Raw genomic sequence first — 14,905 nt, 5'->3', positions numbered from 1 at the left:
ATTGCCTATGCAACTGGGCATGGGCCAAGTAAATGTATGCAGCTAATCAATCACGCAAGAAGCCTCTGTGATCTATGGTTGCCAATCAATGCATAGGTGGTGTTTAACCACATCCACGACAACTCGGGGAAGCAGGGTATATGGTGAGCGTTGAGGTCTTCATTAGTAATTCACGGTCGTTTTGCCAAAAACCTTTCAAGAAAAGCCTCTGAGATCTTGTAAAACTTACTGGGGGAGATTGATTGAACATTTTATTAACAGATGGCAGAATGGGTACAATACAGTACGGCTCAATACACTTAGTTAAGGGGATGCAAACCAGAGAAAGACTTTAGTCTTGTTTACATCAGGGTCCCCCTGATCATAACACTGACATTACTGATGAGTCATGCAAAGAGTAAAGCAATATCACAATCGAGTCTAATGACATTCGCGCAAAATAACAGAATCTTGAAATAAAGATCATCAAAAGTGCGTGCGATGTAATTGACTAGCCATGGTTGAGCTAACTGTACAAGGGCATGGGGCATGTCTCCCTGTGAGGACTGGGACCCCCAGAATAGCACCTGGTGCCCGCGGGCGGGCCGGCCATTAGAGCAGAGAACACGGTGCCAAAGCAACCAGGAGGTGCTGCTGTTACCAGACTCTTGTAAAACGAGAGAGGCTGAACTATTACTTGTAGGTGCTGCTGTTACCAGAGATATAGAACGAGAGAGGCTGAACTATTACTTGTAGGTGCTGCTGTTACCAGACTCTTATAGAACGAGAGAGGCTGAACTATTACTTGTAGGTGCTGCTGTTACCAGAGATATAGAACGAGAGAGGCTGAACTATTACTTGTAGGTGCTGCTGTTACCAGAGATATAGAACGAGAGAGGCTGAACTATTACTTGTAGGTGCTGCTGTTACCAGAGATATAGAACGAGAGAGGCTGAACTATTACTTGTAGGTGCTGCTGTTACCAGAGAAATAGAACGAGAGAGGCTGAACTATTACTTGTAGGTGCTGCTGTTACCAGACTCTTATAGAACGAGAGAGGCTAAACTATTACTTGTAGGTGCTGCTGTTACCAGAGACTCTTATAGAACGAGAGGCTGAACTATTACTTGTAGGTGAGCCCGTCTCCACCGTTGAAGAGTTGCTGTCCGGACAGCCCGTCCTCGGGTACATAACCGGTCTGCCCGCTGATCAAGTAGTCCGCCATGGTGTCCAAAAAATACCTTTAATGTTCAATCACTAAAAGTGCGAAGCACAAGTAAACAAATGAGACGAGATCGAGTGAACTTTATGTCTCTCCTTTCTTCGCCTTGTTGTGCTGCTGCTGGGTCGGTCAGTCTACCCGGGGGCTTTTCCTTGTTTCTGGCCGGTCGGTGTCTTGTCTGTAAAACAACCGGGTTTCTTCTTCTACCTCTGGTCAGACTGCGAGGGAAGTCAACTTCTTCTTGAACGCGGTGGGGAATTCGTTACTCGTCGCCTCGCGTCTTCGCCTCTCGTCGGCCTTGATGTTACCAGGCTCGTGCCCTGCTCGCTCTGCCTTCCAGCACGCGTGTTGTTCCGCCGTCTCTCTGACAGCGCTTCCGTGACACGACGTCACATCCGGCTCAGCCCCGCCCCCCAGGTATGGGACATTTGGTTGATTTTCCCACCAAATAATAATTATTATTTATTATAATTTTTTCCACCAAATAATAAACCTAAACCATAACGTGATCGCAATGGAGACACCAAGCCTAAAAATATATACGATTTCATCGATTTTCTAATGCATTTCAACGACATGCGGTTAGGTTCTAGTCATGAGTCATGACCCAGTCTACCTGTATGTCGTATAATGTTATGATGAATTGAAAATGGGGGACCCTGATGTAAACAAGACGAAAGTCTTTCTCTGGTCTGCATCTGCAAACTGTTAGTAACATTTTCAATCAATCATTTTTATGTGGGCAAACTGAGGATCACAGTCCCTGCGCGATTCCAAGGGGTCCCGAAAAACAATTAGGGATAGTTTAATTTAACAAATTGGTAAAAAAGTGAGGCTCCCTGTAAAAAAATCGTATTAGATGAAGGGACAGTGGGCAAACTATATAAGGCATTTTGGGGAAACCCTTATCCTACTTTGAAACAGACACTAGGGGGCGTATTCCTCTTTATGTTCAGTCATCCAAATATGAATGTTCATGTTGAGCACATGCAAGGACAGCCGGGCAGTTAATAATACCCCTGGCACATGAATTACTATATTAGGCACCGCTAGCACACACAGTCCCTTATGTGAAAGACGGAATGGTGCTAAAAGGTTTGTTAAATGTACAATGTGAGGACAAACTATAAAAAGGTGATACAAGGTTTTTTTTTTAATGAGAAATGCAGCTGATGCACCACTCAACAAAGCAAGTCACAGCCAGAGATTTAATGTCCTTACTATAGTAGATTTGCCAGTGTCAATCTGTTGAAATGTATCAGGGCAACATGTTACTGTTGGGAGCATGTCTATGTTCCCCGGGTCCTATGTTCCCCGCTTTGATTGATTGATAGAACATTTTAGACCACCAGCCCTGATTCCAAACTCTAACCTTAACCAGTTTGAACGAGGGCCTAAGCTTAACCGTTCGAAACAAGGCGGACATTAATAATTAATAAAATAATAAAAATTTATAAAATGTTCAATCTATTAATCAATCAAAGCGGGGAACATAGAACATAGGACCCGGGGAACATAGGGATGATCCCTTACTGTTCATGTTCAGAACTTGCCCTAGCCCCATTTCCAGCTTACCAATGTAGACCAGTCCTTCCTCAGGACACTACATACTGGATATACCTGCACCGCCATTGTAGAGTAAAACCTATATAGCACTATCTAAATGTAATGATTGTTCATTCATCATGTGCATGTATACCACCATACGGTCATTGAATGTACGGCCTCTACATGAGTGTACCACTGTATCAGTACTGCCCTGCAAAGGAAAACCGCAGTAACCGAGGTTACTCGTGTTTGCCTTTGTAGGGCAGAGGAGCTCCGGCTAGTTAGCCACAAAACGAACTGTCTGTACCAGCCCAGAGATCAACGGTGAACTTCGATGCACTGGGGTTTCAGTGTCGATTGCAGGGCTTGTACAGACGCTGAGGCCCAAATTGACTTTGCATTAGTTTTGTGGCCAACTAGCCACAGCTGCTGGTATCCAGTATGAGGAAAAGCATGGATTGATTGTGCTCAAAACACTTATTCAATGTAAAGGATAATAAATATATTATTGTCCGTGCTTGCTACACACTTCCAAGGTTAGTGAGGCCAGTAAACTGCTGATGGTCCCAGGAGTGGTGGCTCCAACGGCACTAAAGAGCTACAATACTCATGTGTATACTTCATCAGAGGATATATTTAGAATTTGTAGATTATATATTATATTTAAATTGGATTATATATATTGTAGGGCAAATATAACTGGGGGCATACATACCCTCATATTGCACCTTGTTGCCCATATGCGCATTTCCAGAGTTAATTACCGGTATATTGGTTTTACTTCTCCACTGTACTATAGTTCTTTGACCTGTTCCATGTCTACCTGTACCTCCGCCATGCTGCTATGATGCCTGAATTTCCCCAAGGGGATCAAAAAGGAATATCTTATACTGGGTTGATAAATGTAGATTTCAACAAAGGGGATCGTTTTCACTGATTGTTAAATTTCATGATTGTATATGTTATGTGCATCTGCCAATTTCATGATTTTATGTGCATCAGTGACAAACTGTAAACGGAGGCCTATTAAGACGTTCAATCCTAATATGAAAACGATGTGACTTAATGTTCTATGCCTTATCTCGACTGTCTATTTTATGCTAATTGTATACCTAATTTTATGCATTGCTCTTGATCTGCCAATTTTGTGCTCAATTTATGCCCATCTTTTTTACTGCTGTGAAGCAGTTTTAAATCAAATTTATTTGTAAAGCCCGCAAACACACGTCAATGTCCCCATGGGCTGGACAAGTCTTCTTTAAACAGGTCAAGAAGAAACATCACAATAAATCAAACAAACAAAAACATCATGAAATCCACAACACTCAGCGAAAATAAGGAAAAACTCACTAAAAACCTAGCAATAGGAAAAAAGCACCACAGGCATTGTGAAGGACAGAAACCTTAGAAGGGCCGTTCAAGGGGGGATCCGCCTTCTTGGATGTCGGTGATAGTAGTGTTGCTATGGATAATCGATGGGTGGAGAATATAGTCTGCACACCTTGTATTTCACAACAGCATCTCTACTCATAACCCTCCAAGTGTGTGTATGTGTGTGCACATGCATATGTTGTGTAATGAACACACAAGAGACAGGGTCCGGTTTTAAAAACGTTCTTTCAGTAACTATTTCTGTATTAATGTACAACCGTTGAAAATTACAGCAATTTTTTGTATTTTTCTTTTTTAATACTTTTTTTTCAGTTTTTTTTTCTTAAACGATCTATCAACAGCCATTTTCCAGAAAGAGAAAAAAAAAGAGTGAACAATATGAGCAGAAAGAAAAGTAAACAAAAGAGGCGGGGAAAAAAAAGATGGGGATGGAAAGAGATGGACAAGGCGTGAAAGCGGGGCAAATTAATAGTTATGTGTGTCTTTGTGGAGTGTTTGATCGTGTGTGGATGTTAAGCATGATTGTGTGGATGTTAAGCATGGTTGTGTGTGCGCAATCCCGCGCATGCATGAGTACTTCATTGGTGCGGATGTAGTGTGTATGAATTAACGTGATGCTCCAAAGCCGTAATATGAGAAAAAAAAACTGAGTGGAGGAGATAAGAGGGGGGGGGGGGGTTACAATCATGACCCTGCAGCGAACGAGTGAGAGAAAGGAGAATGAGCAAGTGATTGGGTGAGGGAGGAGAGTAGAGTTTCTGCAGACCAAGGGATGGTGATGAAAGGAAGGGATGGAGGGAGAGCGAGGAGGAGATGAAGGGAGGTGCGAGGAGGAGACGCTGGTGCTTTAGCAGTCGCGATGAGCCTCAGGTGTCGTGGAAATCCTTCAGTAGGGTGCGTCTCCTCTGCTCTGCAATGTGCATCTGATTCTCCAGATCCTGAGAGCGAGAAAGAGAGGAGAGGAGAGAAAGGGGAAAGGAAAGAGGAGAAGAAAAAAAAGGAGAAACGGAGAAAGAGAAGAGTGTTAAAGTCTTAAAACTGGATCACCAAATATAGTCTTTAATGTTTGGTTCCTTCCTGAGCTAATCCTCTTCATCACTGCTCTATTCAAGACCCATCTCTTCACCAGTCTTGTCCTAGCCCCTCCACATCTCCTCCTCCTCCTTACCCCTCTGTCGTTGGCGCTCAGCTCCCCCTCTCCTCCCACCACCACTCCTCTCTCGTAGCTGTCGGCTCGCTCCACCTTCCACGATAGGTTCTCTATCTCTGCCTCGAGCTGGGCCTGCTGGTACTCAAACTGGAGGAGAATGAAGGGAGGGAGAGCGACGGAGAGGGAGGGGAGGGGATGGAGGGAGCGAGGGATGGATGGAGGGGAGGAAGAGAAGGGTCATTAAATTCCAGGCCAGATACTGGTTCAGACATACTATGACATATTGAATTACAGTCTCATTTGAGGCACTTGTCACAATATGGGGGACAAGTTCACATATTGACACAACAGGCAAACAGGTTCATACACGATTTCAATGATCAAATGAGGTGTTTTCCGTGACAAAATGGGCACAATATTCACAACTAATATTTGTCTATGTTGTTCAATTGATAAATGTCATCGTTGAATAGTTGGAATTTGAATGTCCCAGGTTTAATGTTGGCCAGCTACAACAATCATTTGGGATCAATTGGCAGCTAAGCTTGACATTTATCATATAACTGATTTGAAAACAAGATTACTGTGAACAGTGAACACATTTTGACATTTCCATAACTTGAAGCCTAAAAAATAAAAAATAAAATCTGTGTATTTTCTGGGTTTTCCATGACTGTAGGGACCGAGTGTTATTAAGGTAACTGACTGCAGGAAGTCAGTCCGTGTTATTAAGGTAACTGACTGCAGGAAGTCAGTCTGTGTTTTTAAGGTAACCAACTGCAGGAAGTCAGTCTGTGTTTTTAAGGTAACCAACTGCAGGAAGTCAGTCTGTGTTTTAAGGTAACCGACTGCAGGAAGTCAGTCTGTGTTTTTAAGGTAACTGACTGCAGGAAGTCAGTCTGTGTTTTTAAGGTAACTGACTGCAGGAAGTCAGTCTGTGTTTTTAAGGTAACTGACTGCAGGAAGTCAGTCTGTGTTTTTAAGGTAACAGACTGCAGGAAGTCGGTTTGTAACTGAACTGAAGAAATTTGGAACCTTTCCCACAAGTAAATAAGAGGGACTGAAACTCAAAATGTAAAAAAAGGATACGTTTAAAACTTTTAATTAATTGTAATCAGATTAATAACATAACATTAATACCAACCAACCTACCAAAGAGGCAGATAAGAGATTGCCATTTCTCACCAGTTTCTTGAGCGGGCCGGACTCCATATAGTAAGCATAGGGGTAGGTATACTGCAGTGTGTAGCGACACTGGAGAGAGACAAAGGACAAATGGTAAATGGTTATATAGCACTTTACAATTTGTTCCTCACATGTTTTTTTTAATTATCTTTTTCCCCCCTTCTTTTTCCGTTTTTCTCCCCATCCCAATGTTAGTCGTTATGCCAATTCCCAATCCCCTTCCTGGTCGTTGCGCACTCTACCCCCTACAGTCGGTCTGGGAGGGCGGAGACTATCACATACTTCCTCCCGACACATGTGTAGCCAGCCCATCGCTTCTTTTCACCTGGCAGCGCGGACTCTCACTGGGAGAGTGTAACGTGTGGAAGGTCACACTACCTCCCCCAGATCCTTCCCTTGCTGTGCAGGCGCCCAGACCGAACTGTAGGAGTCGCTGTTTACAACGACCAGGACCCACCCACGGCAGCTTCCCACCCGCCAACACTGCCAATTGTGTTAGGACGGTCGGCCAAGCCGGAGGCACCACAGCCGGATTCGATCCCACTGGCTCTGTGGTGGTAGACTAGACAGACGCTTAGTCCGCTGCGCTACCCGGCCACCTGTTCCTCACATTTTACCCATTCACTCACACACTGATGGCGGAGGCAACCATGCAAGGTGCCAACGTGCACATCGGGAGCAATTAGGGTTTAAGACACTTCGACGCGCTGCCCCGGGAATCGCACCGGGAACCTTCCGACTAGCAGACGACCACTCTACCTCCTGAGCCACTGTCGCCCTGCAGGACAAGTTTCACTCAGAACTTTGATATCCCAGTCCAAACCTTTTAAAGTAGTCATTCATTCAATGAACATACACATTTTCGTCCCTTTATCAGATGAACATGTATACATTTGTATGAGTTGTGTAAGAGTTGTGTGTACCTTAGCCAGTAGCTTGGCAGCGTTCTGCATGTACTGCCAGTCGATCCAGGTTCCCAGGTTGTTCATCACCCTTTCCTGGATCTTCTCCTGGATGCGTTGGTATGTCTGGGCCTCCAACTGCAGGGATTTGTTGTGGTTCTCCCACTAGAGGAGGAGACGCGAGGAGGAGGTGCAAGGATGATGAATGGATGGAAGGATTTCTCTAGTGCTTTCTTAGCGCTAGGACACAAAAGTGCTTTGCAACGGAATGCAAAGTGCATACACTTTTCAGCATGGGTGGCCCCAGTTGGAATCGACAAGTGTTGGTGACAGAAACTTTAACCACGGAGCTAATGTGTGTTTGTTTCAGATGTACTAGCATCTGTAGGCTTCAGTGATAATTTTGGCAGCTAATTTAATTTTAGTTTTAGTCTTAGTCATGTGTCAAATGCTCCTTTTCCGTTAATCATATTTAGTCACCTTTATTTATTTTTAGTTTAGTCAGTTTTAGTCGACTACAGGTCGGAGCATTTTAGTCTTAGTCAGTTTTAGTCTCGATTTTGTCTTTTTTGTTTTAGTCTAGATTTAGTCACAGAAAACCGATGACATTTGTCTAGTTTTTGTTAATGAAAAAAAAAGGCATTTTATTATCTTGTAATGCAATTCTATGTACCGCTACAGTCAGTCAAATTCACATTAATTTATATTGTGATCATAGATTCATGTAGACACCCCTCTCCCCACATAACGTAATGAGTTAAATATGTAAACAGTTAAAGACCCTCACCAGTCTTAAAATAACAAAAACAGTAACAGGGTTCCCACGCTTGCCTTGAATTTTTTTTCCATGCTACCTCCTGATTTTCCAGGTACCATATTAAGTGATGGTCTATAGGCCCCTGAAGCTTTCCGCACCCCCCTCCCCTCACACACACAACCCCCTAGGACACCTGACTACTTACTTGATTTAAAAGATGTGCCAGTCAAGTCTACATTGTAAATGCTTAGAGATTATGTCTTATTGATAATATCAATGCATGAAATAATGCAACAAGCTGTAGATGAACAACAATTTATTGAACTGGAACTTTGAAACACATGAGCACTGGGATTGATACATGTTCTCTCTTCCACTCCTCTCCTATCTCATCCTGTCCTCTTCTCTCCACACCTCCCCTCTCGTGTCCACTCCTGTCTTCTCTTCCTATTCTTCTCAACTCCTCTCCACTCTTCTCCCTTTTCCTCTGTCATCCTCTACTCTCTTATCCTCCTCTTGTCCTCCTTCATCTTCCCCCCCCTCTTCTCTTCCTCCTCCCTCTTTCCTTTATTATTAGTCTTATTAAATCAAATCAAATCAAATGTATTTGTAAGGCCCGACAACACACGTTAATGTCCCCATGGGCCGTACACGTCTTCTTTAAACAAGTCAAGAAGAAACACAACAATAAGTCAAGAACAGAACAAGAACACCATAAGGTCCAACACATTTAAAATAAATGCAAATAAATGAAAGAATGCAAGCACTCAGACATACCCCACGCAAAGGTAAGGAAAAACTCACTAAAACCTAACAATAGGGAAAAATGCTCCACATGCAGTGTGGAGGAGAGAAACCTTGGAAGGGCCATTCAAGGGGGGGATCTCCCTTCTTAGATGTTTGTGATAGTAGTGTTGCAGACTAACAGTTGGTAAGCATGCACTCAAGTGTGTAGTGAAACACAGATGAGTGCACGCAATAGCAACTGAACATTTTGAAAGATTAAAGATAGAGCTGATAGCGATAGCAACTTGCAATGGGCCTGGTCTACAAGATACACTACACGACCAAGGTACCCATGTACATGTCAAAATACTTCCCAAAGGTCAGTGAATACCACGATCACAACACCAGAGGGAGCTCCACAAATCATGTTAAACCCAGATTCGGCTCAAACAAGGGACTAAACACGTTTCACAATTATGCCACATCAATGTGGAACACCCTACCCACCACCAGCTAAGTACCTAGCTTAGCTTCAGTTTAGCCTAACCTGAAAAGACAGGAAATAAGGGAAGATGCCGGGACTCGGCTCTCCCACAGAATGTACTAACCGCTTGAAGATGAGTATGATGATTGTAGAGCTGGAGGCTCGGGTTTCTACACTGCACCAAATCCAACAAGATGAGCGACTCATTGACTCTATTTATGAAGCTACTACAAATACAGCCAACGATACCATGGTTGAGACCTGGCCTGGGCTAGTAGCTACAGTACAGCACCACCCAAAAGACGGTCCTTGGCACAAGCAAGGAGCTAGACCAAAGACCACCGTCAAGGATAAAAGGAGAAATAAACGAACCAGGAACACGACTATTACCTCGCCCCCGGTACCGCCAGGAAATAGTTTCAACCTACTCTCGGAAACACGCATATCAACACCAAAAGCAAAGAGACATAGAAGCGTGGCTAACGACGCTAGCGAAGCAAACAGCGAGCGGAACGGCGCTCACGACGCTAATAGCAGGAATACCGGAGCTCACGCTAACACTAGCGAAGCAAACAGTTTGCATGCCGGAGCTCACGCTAATGCTAGCGAAGCTAACAGCCGGCACATCGGAGCACACGCTAATGACAAGACGATGAGGAAAACAGCTACGAGCGACACGGCTAGCAAATACGACCCAGACCGAGCTAACGGCTAACAGCGAAGAGACTATCATGCGCCGAGGAGAACGTCGCGGTAGCCAACGCCGAAGGTACGGGACCAGCGTTAACATGCCGGCTATTGAGAAGGCTAACGAGGCTTCACCAAGGCCACAGGACTGTGGTAAGAACCGGCAGACTAGGCCTAACCCAAAAACAAACTGCCCCAAAACTGTTGGAAAGAAAAATGCTAACTTTACACAGAAAATAGACTGCATACTGATTGGAGATTCCACAACAAGGTATGTGGAGATGGCAAACACAGAAAATATCTGTCTAGATAATACATCTGTGAAAGAGCTGGCCGAAATACTTCCAACACTAATCAGACCGGGCATAATAAAAATTGTCATTCACTCTGGATCTTTTGACATCCTGCGAAAGAAGACTGGCACAGAGACTTTGAAAGACGATTTCACACGTTTAATGAACACACTAGACAAACATCAGTCTGTGTACATAGACACTGATGTGTCCATCAGTGGACAAATTGCATGCTTTCGTAGAGGACAAGAAGCCTTCAGTCGACTCCTAAATTTTAATTCATGGTTAGGGGCTGCATGTCTTGTACACGGCCTGAAATTCATTGACAACTTCAATGTTTTCTGGAATAACCCAGAACATTTTCAAAGAAATGGCTTCTTCCCAAATCGCTTAGGTTCAAAGCTCCTATCAGCAAACATGCGTCATGCCTTAATGGCCTCCAAGAATATTAAACTCATACCAGCACGAGAGATAGTCATGAAGGACACAATCTCACCACGAAGTGCAGCAGCAGCACAAGGCGTCCCGCCCGCCCCCCGCCCCCCCCCCCCCAATATCACACAAGGCCATCTCGTCTGATCAAATGTCCCCGAAAGCACAGTACAGTCAGTACGGTGCAGTATAGCACAATTGCCATGCCATCTCTCAAAACATACCGGTAATCATAACCAGCCAATGGCATGGTGAAAAATATACGTCATCAATGCGTTTACCTGCTATTAACCTCAGGGCCATCAAGGTCAAGCCAAAGCAGACCTCTAAAGAAGTCCAACAAATAAATTTAGCTTTCCTAAATGTCAGATCACTGAATAATAAAACACTTAGTAAATGATCTGATTAAAGAAAATAACTTAAGATTGCATCTGCCTAGTAGAGACATGGCTAAATAATGACACAGCTACATCAATAATGATAAGCTTGTCCACCAGACTAACTTTTTTCAAATACCCAGAAAAAATAAAAGGGGCGGAGGAGTTGCAGCAATCTTCTCCTCAAAACTCTTGTTTAGAATCACAGAACTAGGCGAGTTCATGTCAATGGAATATCTTGCCATTGAACTAAAAACAGAATCAACTATTATTGTCACAATATACCGCCCGCCTAGACACTCAACAATATTTATACAGGAGCTCTCTGAACTGATCTCACTATGTGTTACCGGATATGATAAGGTGATCCTAAATGGAGACTTGAACATCCATTTTAATAAGAAAACAGACTCCAAAACTATAGAACAAAAAAATCTACTGGATAGCTTTGACCTAATACAGCATATAACAAATGCAACTCACAGGCTTGGGAATACACTAGACTTAGTTATAACAACAACTGGGCTAAGCATAACAAATATCTCAATAACTGAATTACCTCTCTCCGACCATCACTGTATATTTTTTGATACTCAAATAACCCTTACTAAAACAAAAAAGAAATCATAGTTAAAAAGAGGCTCCTAAACGACAAAGCTGAATCAAAGTTCATTGATCTTATCAGACTACATGAACCACACAATCATGACAGCTCTCTAAATGAAATGGTAGAAAATCTCAATGATGCAATGTCATCTATATTAAATTCTGTCGCCCCATTAAAAACGAAAAAGAAGAAAACTAGAGCCTCGCCCTGGTTAAACTATAATACGGTCAACAAAGAAAAAAGGAAATGTCGTGCAGCGGAGCGAAAATGGAGAAAAACAAAAACCACCATATGCTGTGATATATACAAAGATGCTTTAACTGCTTATAATAAAACAATCCGCTTAGCAAGGAAAGATTACTTCTCTAAAATCATTACAGAAAATGCTGGAAACTCCAGGATCCTCTTTTCCACTATGTACTACTCAACACTGCCCCTACACCTCCTCAGTCATCAACGGTTAAGTGTGAAGAACTTGCACTATTCTTTAACAACAAAATAACCTTGATCAGGGCCAGCATTACTCATGATGGAAATAAAGCTGATTGCGGAAAACCACGCAATGTAACCATGAGAAGTTTCACATGCATCACATTAGATGTACTCTGCAAAACTGTCTCAGAATGTAACTCCTCCACCTCAGATATTGACCCTATACCTACAGCTTTCTTCAAACGGGTATTTAATAGTGTTTCAAGCCCTGTGCTAGATATCATAATTCATAAACACTTCCCTTAGGACTGGTATTTTCCCGGATGCCTTTAAAACAGCAGTTGTAAAGCCATTACTAAAAAAACCTAACTTGGATAGTAATGAAATGGCAAATTATCGTCCAATATCCAACCTACCATTCATTAGTAAAGTACTTGAAAAGATAGTTTCAGTTCAAATAAATTCCTTTCTTGAAGAAAACAACATCTTAGAAGAATTTCAGTCAGGATTCAGAAAATATCATGGCACTGAAACTGCCCTCACCAAAATAATCAGTGACCTCAGACTAAACTCTGACGAGAATAAGATCTCCATCCTTATCCTGTTAGATCTCAGTGCAGCATTTGATACAATCGATCACGATATTCTAATCGATCGTCTTGAAAACCATGTCGGTTTCTCAGAACATGTGCTGGGCTGGTTTAAAACATACATCAGAGGGAGGAAATTCTATGTTAAACTAGGAGATCACATGTCTGATATATACGACAACAACTATGGAGTTGCACAAGGGAGTTGCTTAGGTCCTTTACTCTTCTCCCTTTACATGTTACCGCTGGGTGATATCATCAGAGAACATAATGTAGATTTCCATAGCTATGCGGATGATACACAACTGTACATATCTGCTGAATCAAATGATACAGCGATTAGCTCCATTACAGACTGCTTACTGGCAATAAATAAATGGATGAGTAAGAACTTCCTGAAACTAAACGAGAACAAAACTGAAATTCTAATTATCGGCTCCAAAACTAAAAAAGAAACATTAATAAAGAACCTGGGGGGACTAACCCCTTGGATCAAATCTGAGGTCACTAGTCTTGGGGTTATCATAGATTCAGAACTGAACTTCAATTCTCATATTAGCAAAGTGACGAAAACATCGTTCTTCCATCTCAGAAATATAGCAAAAGTACGACCATTTATTAATCAGAACGATGCTGAGAAGCTAATTCATGCATTCATATCTAGCCGGTTAGACTACTGTAATGCACTTTTCACAGGTCTCCCTAAGAAAACCACAGAGAGGCTTCAGCTAATCCAAAACTCTGCAGCCCGACTGCTAACTAGAACCAAAAGGAGAGAGCACATTAGTCCAGTCTTAGCTGCTTTACACTGGCTTCCTGTAACATTTAGAATTGACTTTAAGGTCCTTCTCCTTACATACAAAGCTCTAAATGGACAGGGACCTAGCTACATCGCCAACACTCTAATAAATTACACACCAGCAAGAACACTGCGATCATCAGCTGCTGGACTACTAGAGGCTCCCAGAAGCAGTCAAAAGAGGATCGGTAATGTAGCCTTTATCAACTATGCCCCAAAACTATGGAACAAACTACCCCAAAACATCAGGGAAGCCAACTCGCTAGACATCTTTAAAAGACAGCTTAAAACCTCTCTTTGCTCAGGCATTTCACTGATAGATATCTGCTACCACCTAGTGGCAAGAGGAAACATCAGGGATATCCTGACACAACTTGTATTTACCTGCACTATTCTTACCCTGCCTACTCTTATACACTCAAATTCATGTGTCGGTTATTGCACTTTTTACTTCTTACTGATGACTATTTTTAAACTGAATCATTTTAAACTATTTTTATTATTTGCTAGATCCAAATGTGAAACACTGATTATTTGTATTACTGAATAGAGAGCCTATTGGGATGCTAGATCCTAATGTGAAACACTGATTCTACCTGTCTATCTTTTTATGCTTGCTTATGCCTGTATTTTTTACTGTTGTGAAGCACTTTGAACTGCAACCTCTGTATGAAAAGTGCTATACAAATAAAGTTATTATTATTATTATTATTATCTATATGTCATATATGTTACGATGAATTGAAAATGGGGGACCCTGATGTAAACAAGACGAAAGTCTCTCTGGTCTGCATCCCCTTAACAATTGTATGTATTGAGCTGTACTGTACCCATTCTGCAATCTGTTAATAAAGTTTTCAATCAATCAATCAAACTGAACATTTTGAAAGATTAAAGATAGAGCTCATATCGAATCTATTTGAGGCACAGGGGCGGCGCAAAGAGGGTCGCGTCCTCCCCGTCTTAATCACGGGACATTCAACACTCCGGTCATTGCTCCGAGACAGCCGGAGACAGGGAGATAGGGGGCGGCGCAGAGAGGGTCTCAACCTCCCCGACATAATCACGGGACGTCCAGCACTCCAATTAGATTATGAGTCTTACGTAGAAGGCAGGGTGCGATCCACGGGGGGAGCTGGGTCCGCTATAGCTCCCCTAGATCAGACATCAGCTACCTTGGGGGTCTCTAAAGCTCCCCTGGGGTTCTCTAAATTACTGAAAATAAATGCTACTTTTGCCATGCATTTCTCATTTTTCTGTAATTTTCTGTATCATCATCGTGTATAATAATAAACGTATGCTATTTTGGATGTATGATTAATGATTTGCGCACTAATTCACAC

At 42.5% G+C, this 14,905-nt stretch overlaps 2 protein-coding genes across 3 annotated transcripts in view; both read right to left on the bottom strand.

Moving 5' to 3' along the window:
- Positions 1 to 1,552, bottom strand: part of impdh2 (IMP (inosine 5'-monophosphate) dehydrogenase 2) — a 67,969-nt gene extending 66,417 nt beyond the window's left edge. The window contains exon 1 of the mRNA XM_084332717.1: positions 1,107 to 1,552. Within this exon, the coding sequence (XP_084188843.1) occupies positions 1,107 to 1,204 (98 nt within the window). The 5' untranslated portion in view covers positions 1,205 to 1,552. The remainder of the gene's footprint in view (positions 1 to 1,106) is intronic.
- Positions 1,553 to 4,347: 2,795 nt separating this feature from the next.
- arih2 (ariadne homolog 2) overlaps positions 4,348 to 14,905 on the bottom strand; it is a 54,195-nt gene continuing 43,637 nt past the window's right edge. Inside the window, exons 12-15 of one of the 2 annotated variants that reach the window (XM_084332966.1) lie at positions 7,400 to 7,543; positions 6,444 to 6,545; positions 5,310 to 5,438; positions 4,348 to 5,079 (exon numbers count right to left, since the gene is read on the bottom strand). In XM_084332966.1, coding sequence (XP_084189092.1) covers positions 5,008 to 5,079; positions 5,310 to 5,438; positions 6,444 to 6,545; positions 7,400 to 7,543 — 447 coding nt within the window. In that variant the 3' untranslated portion in view covers positions 4,348 to 5,007. The remainder of the gene's footprint in view (positions 5,080 to 5,309; positions 5,439 to 6,443; positions 6,546 to 7,399; positions 7,544 to 14,905) is intronic. The other variant, XM_084332967.1, reaches the window with a different exon arrangement.

This window comes from Notolepis coatsorum (genome assembly GCF_963971535.1).
Source record: "Notolepis coatsorum genome assembly, chromosome: 17".
Lineage (NCBI taxonomy): Eukaryota > Metazoa > Chordata > Actinopteri > Aulopiformes > Paralepididae > Notolepis > Notolepis coatsorum.
Note: the sequence above shows the minus strand (reverse complement) of the source record. Positions and strands in the feature narration are given on the sequence as shown.